The sequence below is a fragment of the Thunnus albacares genome, chromosome 7 (assembly GCF_914725855.1).
Source record: "Thunnus albacares chromosome 7, fThuAlb1.1, whole genome shotgun sequence".
NCBI classification, from domain to species: domain Eukaryota; kingdom Metazoa; phylum Chordata; class Actinopteri; order Scombriformes; family Scombridae; genus Thunnus; species Thunnus albacares.
This window is the reverse complement of record NC_058112.1, coordinates 14,849,098-14,862,564: the sequence shown is the minus strand read 5'-3', so window position 1 is coordinate 14,862,564 and position 13,467 is coordinate 14,849,098. Positions and strand designations below refer to the sequence as shown.

The 13,467-nt window shown below is 40.5% G+C and overlaps 1 protein-coding gene across 4 annotated transcripts in view; it reads right to left on the bottom strand.

Moving 5' to 3' along the window:
* LOC122986234 (membrane-associated guanylate kinase, WW and PDZ domain-containing protein 2-like) overlaps positions 1-13,467 on the bottom strand; it is an 88,488-nt gene that overhangs the window by 15,384 nt on the left and 59,637 nt on the right. For all 4 annotated transcript variants that reach the window (XM_044357392.1, XM_044357393.1, XM_044357394.1 and 1 more), the window contains 5 exons: positions 10,951-11,008; positions 9,676-9,797; positions 8,878-9,060; positions 4,360-4,889; positions 3,259-3,427 (listed from right to left, as the gene is read on the bottom strand). In XM_044357392.1, coding sequence (XP_044213327.1) covers positions 3,259-3,427; positions 4,360-4,889; positions 8,878-9,060; positions 9,676-9,797; positions 10,951-11,008 — 1,062 coding nt within the window. The remainder of the gene's footprint in view (positions 1-3,258; positions 3,428-4,359; positions 4,890-8,877; positions 9,061-9,675; positions 9,798-10,950; positions 11,009-13,467) is intronic.

Sequence of the window (13,467 nt, the reverse complement as noted above, 5' to 3'; positions counted from 1 at the left end):
GTTGTCTTGAGTTGTTTGATAGAAACCGGTGAGGTTGAAGGAGGAGATGGCATCTTTGGGGGGGAAGGGAGGCAATTTGTCACATTTAGTTCAGCATTTAAAAGGTTATATCCATTGCAAGCTGTGTGTGTGCATGAATTCAGATACAGATCTGTGTATATACACGTGATGATGCACAAATGTGTGTACAGCTATCTCATTTGTGTATTGAATTTCAGCACCCTTTTTTAAATGGCGTATCTGTCAGTGAAACACGAGTGTGTGTCTTTGCAAAGGTTAACCACCAGGTGGCAGATGCTGGCTCATGAGATGCTTGGCTGCTCAGCGCCACAACATTTGATCTCAGCTGCTCATGTACACATCCCTGCATGCTGCAGTGCATGCACACACACACATACACAGTACATGTTTTTTTTTCTATTCTTGCTGCGAACACTTGAGTCATTTGTGCACATCACAGACTCAGTAGAATTTATTAGCTTTCACATAATGAGGGGACTGAGTATAATTCACTGAACAACATACAGAACACAATTAATTCACTTGGCAGGCAAGTTTGTCGATACATCTTCAATAATGGCCAATAATGTACTGTAGGCTTGAGACAACAGGTCTAGTGTAAAATCAGTAGCAGTTCCATCAGATAGTCTGATGTATCAGGATCACTAAGTGCTAATGTCTTTGATTGCTGTTGCAGGTCTGCAATAATAATTCTTGTCACACTGCAATTAATTAAACCTGAGATGCATAAGAGACTGATTGCCTTCATCCCTAATTAAATACAACCCGTGAAAAAGGAGTGATGCAAAAGAGAGCAGATCTATAATTCCTTTTTATTGTTCTGTTATCATCTCAGGAACAATGCGAATCAACTCTTCACTCCCGGCAATTTACCGCTAGAAAAACGACAGACTTAACAACTAATGAGCATGAAAATGTGAGCTGCTGAGCTGCTGGGTGGCCACATCAAAAGCAACCAGAATGAACTTGTGAACTTTGACTCGTTAAATGTGACATAAATGGCCATAAGATTTTTTTGACTCAAATGACTTTCATGCATGCTGTTGATCGGTGCTGTGCGGTCAATTATTGTGGGGTTGAGTGTGTGTTCCTGAGATGGCCACAGGCTCAGCGGTATAGGCAGCCCGGGGTAATTATCAAGTCAAATCAAATTTTGACCCTGTGACCAGAACACCTTTTAGAGAATCAGTGCAGAGCACATGTCAAGCAAATAAAGCGTTCACTGTGCAATTTAATTTCCTCACAGGTGGCCAGTCATGCAGGAAATAGGAGAAGAGGGAAAATGGCCACACTCCATGTCGTTCTGGCAATATGACAAGAACTCTGCTCTTCAAACTTCCACGCTAAGAAATTCTTTCCTATTCCTCTTTTCAGCTATTTTATAACTCCATTTTGATTTATTCTCTCAGACCAAGGGCATGTGGTCATCTTTCACTTCAAGGTGGAGGTAAAATGGTGAATATAAGCAGAAAATTAAAGGCACTGTGGAGCAGCTCATCACAATGCAGAGCTTGTTACAGCGATTCAACATGTGAAAGGTATAGTGGAGGAACACTGGCCTGAATTAAAATCTAAATACACAAACAACCTGACAAAAAAAAAAAATCAGTGAAGATTAAATGTTAGCTTTTAAAAGTCACGAGGGTGTAGGAGGAAATTGTGAGAAAGATCCAGAAGAATATTTTTCAGACGGGAAGGTGGGTGGTCAATCACACAGAAACAAATTCTATTTGATCAGTGAATCTAAAGAATCTGAAGATTGTAACATTACAGATCACAAACAGAAATATGTGCATTGTTTTTAGGGTTCTTTGACTCCAATTTCATCTTTCTTATAACTGTCTCTAACTCAGCATCGCATCAAAACTATTTGTACATCCAGAACAAATGCCATTTGTACAAGCAAATCATCATCATCTCAGAGTACAGTCAGTACAGGTGGCAGCTAGATACATCTCTCCACAGTCATTTGGTGGATGTTTTCTGTCCAAAGCATATTAGAGTGAAATAACAGCATATATTCTGAATATGAGCAGCCCCAGTGGGAATTAAACAGCTTCCCCATTAACAGTGTTGGTGCCACAGAGCTGTTCAACACCTAACAGTGAGATTATGACTGCCTCTCATCCCATCTCTCCATTGCACTTTGAATTTACCAGCTCTTGATTTTGCTGTATTTTAAAAACATCTCTAAATCTCCCCCCTGTGTGGCTCCAGTCTGCTTCAGTGGAAAACATCGATGACATGTTGGTGATAAAGCCGCATTTGGAAAACACTGAGAACACATGGTGTGACACACACAACACTTACTATGACATCTGTTTACACTCTTTTCTGATCTGTAATATTTTTGTGAATTCGCCGCATGAGTCAACACATATGAAGAACATTACGCAACATATTGTTGTTCATTTCTAAGTTTTTTCTATTTTCTAATGTCGATTAATGTATCCTGTGGCTGTTTGCTCCTGTGATGACCTGATTTCCCCATCAAAGTTTCATTTTTTCTTAACTGGCACATGGAAGCGATGGTCTGTGAAATAATCCTGGAATTGTATTTTTTTTACGAAAATACTGTTGGTATTTCCATAAATACTAGAATAACTTGACCAGTTTTGCACCAGGCAAATTAATTCTTTTAGCCTCTACACTCAAGATATTTAATATTTCCAAAAATAAAATCTCATCTAGAGACTTGAATAAAATCCCAATAAAGTGCCACTGGAATTTCAATGTGTTCAAAAATAGCACGGGTCTCAAAATGATCATAATCAAAATCTATTTTGCTCTCCCAGCTCTCACTGTCAACTCTACTTGACTCCTCTCTCGCAAAGCTGCAGCTGGGGCTGAAGATGCACAGTAACATGATATTTGTGCGTTTCAATCACAGGCTTGTTTAGCTGGGCAGTTGCTTTTGTGTTGGACCTTTCTGATTTTGCTAAAATGTCACTTGTTATTTGCTACTAATTGTACTGTAATCATTTTTGCCATTTCTGCTGACATAAATAGATAAAAAGTGTTAAAAAGTATTTCACTTTGGCAGTGCTTTATCCATCATAAAGTATGTTTTAGAACTTTCATTAATTATAAATATGCACCATCAATCAATATTTGAATTATAAGATTTATTTGGCACCAGTTACTTCACTCCTTCACCTTAAGAGCTGAAGGGGTCAAACTGGAACAGAAACACAGGGACTGACAGTTTAACAAAAAGATAAAAGGTCTGTCTCTCACCTGTTGCTGCTCTCTGTATGAGGAGTGTCGCCTCGGCTCCGACAGGACACTCTTTGAGCATCTCCACCACACGTCCATGTCCAGCTGCAGCAACTGGCTGCTGGTTCACCTCCAGGATCAGGTCTCCCTCTATCAGCCCTGATGCTCCCTGTGAGCCCGGCTCCAGTACCTGCACCACACCAACACATCCACAACACATCCGCAGTCACACAGTTAGGCCTGCTGGGCTGTGATTTCGTGGTGACTTTCAATTTCTTTCATTCCCAACTTCTATTGTCCACCATAATTAATAAACATGGGTTAGAGTGAAAACCTGCACATTTATTTTTGTATTTTGAGAAACTTAATTTCCTAATTTACCTGTTCATGCTGCAAAGGTGTTTATTGTTGATGCCCAAAATCATATTTTTAAAAAAGTCTTCCTATGTGGTAAGAATATATCAGCCATTTCCAAAACCAATCCACTTATTTTAGTAATTTTCACATTTTCAGGTCCAGGAATCTGTTTCAAGACACTAACAAGACGATATTGACTTGCTTCTGTAAAATTGTTCAATTCCCAAAACAATGAAAATTGTACTAGGAACAGCTGCAGGTGGTTATTTAAAGAATAAAAAGTGTTGAACACTGAACAAAAGATAAATTACTTGTTAAGACACATGATTTGCTTTTTTGGCAATGCAGATGTATTACTGTATAAATATAACAGAGATGATAAACAACATCTGTCACATCAGAACTAATTGAGCTGTTCTTTAGTGCCAGGATTTTATATTTAGTCTGGGATTTTTTACTTTTTTACCTTCTTTAGGAAAGTCTAGTCTTCATTCATTATGACGTTATTAGATAAAAAAAAAATCCTACACAGGCTGAGCTCACTTTGTTCATATTATCTCCATCTTTAGTTGCGTTGACCAAATTAAATTTACTTTTTTGTAACTCGACTACTGAGTTTAGCTGACGACAGAGATTTTACTCTTGACAGAAGACATTTACTTCCTGAAAACACACACACAGTTAAACACATTTAAAATATCAAACACATCTACAGGCTACTGATGGTCTACTATGTGAAAGTACAGATGAACTGTGATACATCACCTGTTTAACTCGCTGACCAGTGGGACTGTCGGCAATAGTGAACCCAAATCCCTCCGCCCCTTTCACCATGGTAACTGTCAGCAGCTCTGCCCCTTGTGCTGTTGCCCCGGCAACCCCTGCAGTCCCCGAGGAGGCCATGGACACATTGTCGTCGTGAGGCGTGAGTGCTGAGGATGAGCCAGGTGTGGTGGGTGGCAGGGATGAGCCGTCCAGATGTGTGTCCCCGGGGTGAGGGGCTCCGGCCTGGGCTAGAGCCTGAGGAGGCAGCTGGGAGCTCAACGATAGATACTCCAGGTAGGGGTCGTAGCTGCTGCGGCCGTTCACCACCAGGGGGCGGTGCTCTAGGCCGATGGGGGTCAGGGAGGTGCTTGCTGCGCCGCTGGGGTCCTCAGGGTCAAAGGGCAGAGGGTAGCCTCGACAGAGCACGAGGGTCACACTCTGACCGATCGGTACGGACTGGAACAGCTTGACCACGTCGGCGTGTGTGGTGCCAAGCACACAGATGTCATTAATGTAGACGATGACGTCACCTGAAGAGGAAGGAGATAGCAAGGACACAACAATATCAGCCACACTAACACTTTCATGTCATGTTACACAGACCACATGACTTGGTCTCTGTGGTTCAGGTGTTAACATACTGTGCTAAAAAAATAAACCTTGCCACCGTCTGTTGCCATGAATGTCAAATCTCAGTGGTATCAGGACATGCTGCAGCAACACAGAAAAAGCGCGCTGTCCCTCTGAAGTGTCGCATTGGAATATAATATCAGTTCACTGGCACTGCAGGCAATCCACAAGTGTATGTGTGAGACAGAGAGGTGAGAGAGAGAGGGTCTGTCTTTGTGACTAGGACAACCATCTGGTGCACACTGGCATCCACATGAAAATATCATAACTTCATACAGATACACATGGTCACAGTCACAAGTAGTAACAGTTTTGTTTCATTCACGATGCATCAGGATGTTGCACGTCTCTGTCGCTCTGTTGACTAGCTGGAAATATATATCTGTAACAATGTTTGTGTTCACAGAGAGGAAAGTTGACTTTGTTCAGCTGCTGTTGTCTGATTTTATCACCTCACTAAATATTATATTCATGTCCACCTTACCTCATGTTGGTCTAGTGGTGGAATGTAACTACATGTGTACATTTACTCAAATATTGTACAAAAGTACACATTTTAGGTCCTTGTACTTTACTTGAGTATTATGTTCTACTTGTATATGTCTTCTCCACCACATTTCAGAGGGAAATATTGTACTTAAGTTACTAGTTACTTCACAGACAAAGATTTTACATGCAAGATATATGATGACCTTATAAAATGATGCACTGATACAGATTAAACTACCCAACAGTATAAAGAAAATACTTCAGATCAGCTCAACCTCAACTAACTACAACATTAAAATTGCTGCTAATACATTCATACATCAATAATAATAATAATCCAATAATGATCACCTCTTTAGTTTTTGGGGGATTTATGTGAAATAGCTGCTATAATCTATCTGTAACATATACAGTAAGAGTATAACATTTTTCTGCATTACAAGTACTTTTTGATACATTTTGTTAATCTTACTATTGTACTTTTACTTAGGTGACATTTCAGTTTTACTCGTAATGGCGTAGTCTTATATTTCCTTCCTCCACCTCTGCCTTGGTTGATGACATTTTCCCTGCATACCAATAACAATGAGGTGAGACACCTTCACAAATGCAACAGTAGATGGTCTGTCATCTCTGCTGTAGCTTGAACGTGCGGAAAGTTATGGATTTCAGATTTAAAGTCAGTCCCATGACAAATGCAGCTGCCTCAAATCCTCTATTTCACACTTCTGGAGGCGCTCTCTGTCATACATGCACACATGCACACGCATACACACTCCTGTGAGCATGTGCACACACATACATGTCACACGCACAATCATACACAATCCCTCAGAGCAACGCCGCACCGCTCAAATAGGCCAGCTAATCTCAGCCAGGGAGTGCCGGTGTGTGACTGTGTGACTGTGTGCATGCGTGAGTGTGAACGTTTGTGCGCGCATGCATGTGTGTGAGCAGCTCTGGCAATGACACAGAGCGGAGAGGAGCAAGTTGGAGAGAGAGAAATCAGAACAGAGAAAAAAGAGGACCAGGATAGAGGGATGAGGAGAGAAAAAAAACTAGAGAGGTAGAAAGAGACAGAGTGAAAATATACTGAAAGCAGAGGAGAAGTGTCAGATGACATGGCTAGATAGGGAAGCATAATAAAGGGTAAGGCAGAGTGACAAAGAGAGAGATGGTGATAATATAGAAAGAAATGGATTCCAGATGAAAGAGAAACTGATAGGCAGAGGGAGAGACATAAAAGCAGAGAGCAGGAGCTGAGAGTAGGAAGGAGGATTCCCAGCTCCGAAATGAGTGATTTAGGCACCGACCGTGCCAGGCATGGGGACAGCTCGCAGGTCCAGAGGAGATAACATACAAAGCCTCATACAACAGTTCCTTCTCTATAGCTCACTGTTATTTTTACTAACATCATCATGAGGTTAGGCCTATACTGAAGGTTCTCTACAGGTAGGTCTATTAACATGTTGCTGCAGGGATCCACTAAGTTAAACATGTGAATCTGCATTACTGTTTGTGTGGATATTAAAGGCTCAGTTTTAAGTATCAAAGCACATACACGTGTATGGGGATATTTTATGCTGCTGGTGTACCTGCATATGACTGATTTTTAATAATGTTGTGGCATTAAGTGTAGTGATACTGTACCTGCAGTGCAGCTGTAAAAGCAGAAACGAATCTCTTAATGAAGTAGGTGTTGTGTAGGCTGGTGTCAGTTATGGCCAATCAAATCAGCTTTTCTCATTCCCATAAAAAAACTGGATGTTATTGAGTGCTGGCAGAGGACAGAACGCTTGCTAAGAGGAAAGTGAAGTCCTTGTCTGGGACACACAGTGCTACAGGCAAAAATATAGGACACCCCAAATATGCCACCATGGGCAAATGATGTCCCCTTTTAAGATGAATTCATATTTCTGGGGGTACTGAAACCTCTGCCACTAAGTTTTTGATTGCTAAAATGTGCTTCTTGGAGTATGGCAGCAATTTTGTTCACGTTATTGATACAAATTATTATACAGCTTAGACGAATTTCATGAACTAACGAAAAGATGCTGGCAACAGACAAAAAAGGAAGTGTGGACCTTCATTAGTGCAGGGCAAGTGTCACCCAATGGTTTATTACTGATAACTTTGTCAGTTACTGAAACCACAAAATCCAAATTTGGTGGAAACTTGGTGAAACTGAGGTTAAATGAACAATTGTGAACCACAATAGGCTATAATTGGCTAGTCAGTCTAGGACCCAAGAAGTCTTAAAATCTGCTTAATTGAAAATCAATTGAAAATCAATGCTACAAATTCCTAGTAAGCCACACATTAGAAGTGAGATTAACTATTGAGACACTAAATTCCTGTGTAAAAAAATACTGTCTTCTTTTTTTGTCTTGTTTCAGAAAGACTGTGGAGGACTTTTGAAAGTGAATTTAGTGCAAGACAAACAAAGTGAAATAGGCAAACGTACACAGTGTTTGTATCTCAGGGGATGTGATTTTGGAGATCTGCGTATGTGGGTGACCTTTACTAGCTAAAGCCATAAAACTAACAAAAGTACCAGTGCTTATGTTCTGAGTTGGCAAAGTCACAAATCTAATTTTTCATGACAAAATAACTCTGCACCACCAAATTTATTGGCTATTGACACTCCCCTCTCCTCCTGTGCTCCCCGAACTTTTAGGTACAAGAAAGGTTGACCAAAATTACCCACCAGACAGGTAAAAAAACGTACTTGAATGAAATTGAAACACTGCCAGCAGAAGGACTTCACACTGATCTGCTCTGGCAGGAAATTAAAGTCCATAATGTTGAGGTGTCAGAATAATGAGGCTGTACTTAAGAATTTCTCCAAACACAGAATTACAGTATCAGCAGCAGGCTCTCAAATTAACACCCGCCAAGCCCAAAATGCGGGTAGATTTTCTGTTTGGCGAGTAAATCTCGGAAGGCTATCCGCCACACTGGCAGGTAAATGTTTGTAATAAAATATCTGGCATGACAGCTCGGAGGAAATTACTCATGTTTGTCCCTATACAGTGTAGACACGGCACCATATGTGTTTTTACATGCATCTAAACAGTGCTGTGAAACTGTAACTGCTCGAGATGGTCTAAGGCTAATTAATTAATTAAGTCATTAATTTTACTCTGAGCATGTTTACACTCCTGAGTACTTTTTGATATAAAGTCAATATAGTGAAGTACATTATGTACTGAAACAAATGTATATGAAAAAAAAGGTAAGAAAAAGGCAATTTATTATTTTTGTAAAAAATATGGTTGGCCACTGGATTTTTTCATCTACCAGGTGAGTCAACAACTTAATTTCGGACACTGATCAGCAGCTTGTAGTTGTTTAAACCTCAACCAGATGTCAATATTCTGCCTAAGTACAGATAATTACCTGTGTCCATCTTTCCATCCTGTGCGGCGGGTCCGTCTGGTATTACGCTCTTCACTTGCAGGAACTCATCGGGCTCGTCACCTCCTATGATCGTGAAGCCAAATCCCATGTTGCTCTTCTGCAGGGCCGTCGACAGGAAGGTGCCCTTCAGCTGGGTTGGGTCCCTCGTAAACAAAGGCTTCTCTGGAGGATGACAGATTCAGAAACATGATATTTTAGATATTTCTCATTATGTTTAGGTGATATTGATGGAGTTCTGTACCTAATACAGCTAAATCTCCTCTGCAATGTCCATGGTTGGTTTCAACATTATTTTTCTTGGGATTTAACTTCCCCATGATCTTTTTGATACTGAAAGAACCTATTGTGTCCTTACGTTTCCTTAATTCCTGATAAGCTGACTCATTGGAGATATGTAGTTTTCACTCAGTACATTATGAAGCAGTTCACTATGTACTGGTCTATTACATCCTCATACGCTTGCCTGGATTAGTCCACTAGGGGCCTCAGGGCGAGCATGTTCTCAGTCCCCCGCACTGCCAGCAATCTCCACTCGACCCTGTACATTGTGACATTGTGCATCTGCCCCGTCAAATACTCACCCTTTAAACTGCCTGTATCCATCATATAGGTTAGGAAAACAATAGATAATAGGATAACAATAATATGCTCCATGTACAGCTACTGATGTTGGATGTTTACAAATTTCTTCTACAGGGAGAATTTGAAAATGTTTTAAATCTATCTGCACATGATCATATTTGTGCAGCTGTGACATAACTGCACATAGTGTGGTACCTCTGTATATAGTGGGCAGTGGTAGAGCGGAGAGTCCCTGGCTCTGCATCTGCCTCTGCTGCTCCAGGCGTCTCTTTGCTTCCAGGACTGGGTTCTCAAACTGGGTCCTTCGATTGATGTGACTAAAAAAACAATGCAATACAATGTTACAAATAATGGAAACAGGATTATTCAAAGCGTTTCCTCAAGCAGAGGTAGCGATACCACAATGCAGTTCTACACTCAAAACTTTACTAAAACAGAAGCATGAAAGTATTTTTAGTAACCAAAAATAAGTGTTCATTGAGAAGAATGTTGCCTTTGAGAGCTTTAAATAACTGCTGCATTTAAACTCCACTTAACAACATTGAATCAAAAGACTTCCTGTATAGCGAAAGGTTGCTAGCCCTGTTGATCCCACTGAGAATCAACAGTCAAGCTCCGCAGCTCTCTGGATAAATTTCAGCTGCTTTCAGTTAATTGTTTTAGTTTGCCAGTGTAACTGTATATTAGAGTGCCTCTGGCTCTCACCTATCCCCCATATAAAAACGTGGGCAGCCACTCCGGTTCACATAAATTGTGAACGCTATCTGGTCAGCAAACTGACAGTGACTCGAAACAAAGTTCTGACAAGAGTTACAAACAGTTAGCGAGCTTAAAACCCAGATATTTCTATCAGAAGGTGGCAAACCAAACCAGAGATAAAATACCATTGAATGTTGGACTAGCATTAAAGGCTCGTGTTCCTGCTGGATGTGTAAGTAAGGTGAGGCAGGTGATAGCAAAACAACTTATAGCTGATGGAGTAAACCAAGCTCTGAGCTTGCTGTGGAGCCTGGATTCTGCCTTCTCTCTGTAAAAACTCAACAGCTTCAATATATTATCTGTATTTTAATGTTGTTGCTGTTAGGTCTAACTGCATATATTGTTAGCTAGTTTAAAATACAGCAATACATAATATTTTATGATCTTTCCTATGTTTTACATGTCAAATGTTATCCTCAAAGCAATTCATAACTACAGCCAAATATTTTAAAGCAAGAGTAAAAAAGTTTAAAGCTAAGTAGCAGCAATCCATAACAATATTCTCTGTAAATGTATTTTACTTTGCGCCTCCTAATAACCCTTCCGAGCAGAATTTCCGTGTATGAGTTTTGTCAAATGAGCAGTAACAGATAAAAAAGACATGAGAATGTAATCATTTATAATTCATAACGAGGCGTTGTAAACCATGGAAATGCATTTCCTGTTTTACTACAGAGCAGCCGAGCTAACCGAGTCAACAGGGAGACTTACTCTACGTAGTAGCTGCCGTAGATGGGGTCATCTATCTTCTCCCAGCCATAGGGCAGCTCTGAGAGGAAGGAGAAAACAGATGAGGGAAATGAAGTCAGTTTATGCTGAGAGCAGAAGAAGGAATGTAGACACTAAATTGAACCACTGAGGGGAGACAACATGAATCTCAGGGCTCACAGCTACTCTCCCAAAGTGCTCCTTTAATAGACAGACAACACTTCGATCTGCAGCGGTGGCTTCTTCATGGAGACACGAATCACAACAAAGACATCAATAAAAAGCAGAGCGGGAGGAAAAGAACATTTAAATAGTGTGACACATCTCATCCTGCTGTCTCTTTCTTTCATTCTCTTCCTTTTGTGGTGTGCACAAATCCTTTGAGGCCAAATATCTTCATGTTTGTCTCTTTTTTTATTTCCCCCCTTTCACCCACCCACTCCTTTTCACCTTGGATGGCTTCCACCGCTGTTGTGTTAATTGTCTCCTCCTCTTCCTCCTCTGGTTCTCTTTTCCCTCACTTCATCCATCCCTTTGCTGATTTATTTCTCCTCTCTCCCTCCGTAGAGTAACTGGGTCAAGGCACTGCTAAAATTCCAGTACTCTTTGCCCTATTCCTCTATTTCACTTCTCCTAACGTTTCACTCACACGCACAAACACACTTACACACAATATACGGCGCCCTATAATGAGCTCTCTTTGCCAGTGTATGCAAAATTCAGGATGTTTTGGCTTTAGCACTCAGCTTTCACTAAGGCGTAAGGAACACAAAAGGGGGGATTGACCTCGTACTATAAGGATAAGTTAACATACAAAAATACACACAAACACCCACAGTAACAGTCCATCTGCCCAAGCTGTTACCCTCCCACTCCGACATATACTAGAAATACAGCGTGTCTGATTAGCATTCATCAGCAAGCGTTCTTGAAAGGTTGATCTTCCTCCCTCATATTAATTCCTCCTCATGTCTTGCATTAAAGAGTCTAATTCATGAAATTCATGACTATGTCTGTAGGAGGGTATCTTCCACAGGGAAACAAAGCAAACCTGATGAAGTAGTAGAATCATACAGATTGAAATAGATGACAAATACACTAACAGTGAGTCATCAGGGATTTGGTTTGACCCTAAGCTTATTATTAAATCACAAATACACACACGCACACACCCAACCTTTGTGGTAGAAGAGGAGGTCTAGGTGTGTGTAAAGGTGAGTGGGGGTGGCAGGTGGGACGAGGAGTTCCTGATTAGAATCAAAATCATTAAAATCAGGAACATGATCATTTTAGAAAGTATTTTAGGTGAGTTGTATATCTGCTTGTGTTCAGACAACATTTCATATTTGAGAACTTGGGTTTTTGTGGAAAAACATGTTGGTAACAAGTTCTTAATAATTTTGTAAATAAAGTATTCTGGCAAGAACGATGTAATTAGGTACTAATTACTGGGAAACAACGAATGTCCTTGAAAGAAAAGCTCCATTTACACCCAAACAAATGTTTATTCATAATTAATTTATCATTGGAAACTAAATTCTGCTTATATGTTGAATTGTATGCTCATCTTCAGACAAATTTCACACGTTTGCACATTCAGCTGACCTGTTGTGCACTCACTAAAAAAAACTCTCCTAGCAATTACTTTGAATTTATTTAAATACAAATGCACAGAACAATGGCTCTATTTTATTTATAATTACAAGGTTCTTTGCACGTCTCGGAAATCATTAGGAAATAATTAAGAAATTATGGACCTGTAAAATAAAACATTACCAACTCGTTAATATATCTCCAAGTTCTGAAAATAATCAAAACAACGGCAGCGATAGTATTGAAAATCCAAAACATTACAAGACCATCTGAAGTCTTTTGATAGTCACACACACACACACACACACACACACACACACACAAATCCCCAGTCCTATTATTTTTACAATTATTTGGCGTGCGTGACACAGATACTGTGGCATCATCCCTGCATGCTGTAATGTAATTATGAACAGATTTGTGATCTTGATATCAATAATCCATGTGTGAATGTGTGTGTGTGTGTGCATGTGTGTGCTGGCAGCTGAGCAAGCTGACGGTGCAGCCCAAGGTGAAAGGGGTGCATGCCACAATTATCTTTGATCTGCTTTCCTGTTTGCTCAAACCGCCTACATAACGCTCCCATTACCTCGAACGACCCTTCTCACCCTCAAGGCGGACAAGTCAGATGGATTCACACTTCAAACCACCTTAAATTCCCTCCCACCCTGTCCGTGAGCCACCTTAAATGTTGGCCTAACTCATCCACTAGTCGCTTGCCCTCCCCCTAAAGTGAAAGGGAGACAGTTTCCATGGAAACCACCAGTAGAAGTCTTTTTTTTTTCTCGCCTGAGCTGAGGGCTCTGTCTTGTCTCTATTTCCTGCTGCTGAAATACAGAGAGCGAGAGAGAGAGAGAGAGAGTTTGTGTGTTTTTATGCATTCATATGAGACTATATTTGGTGTGTGTGTGTGTTGTGTATGAGATG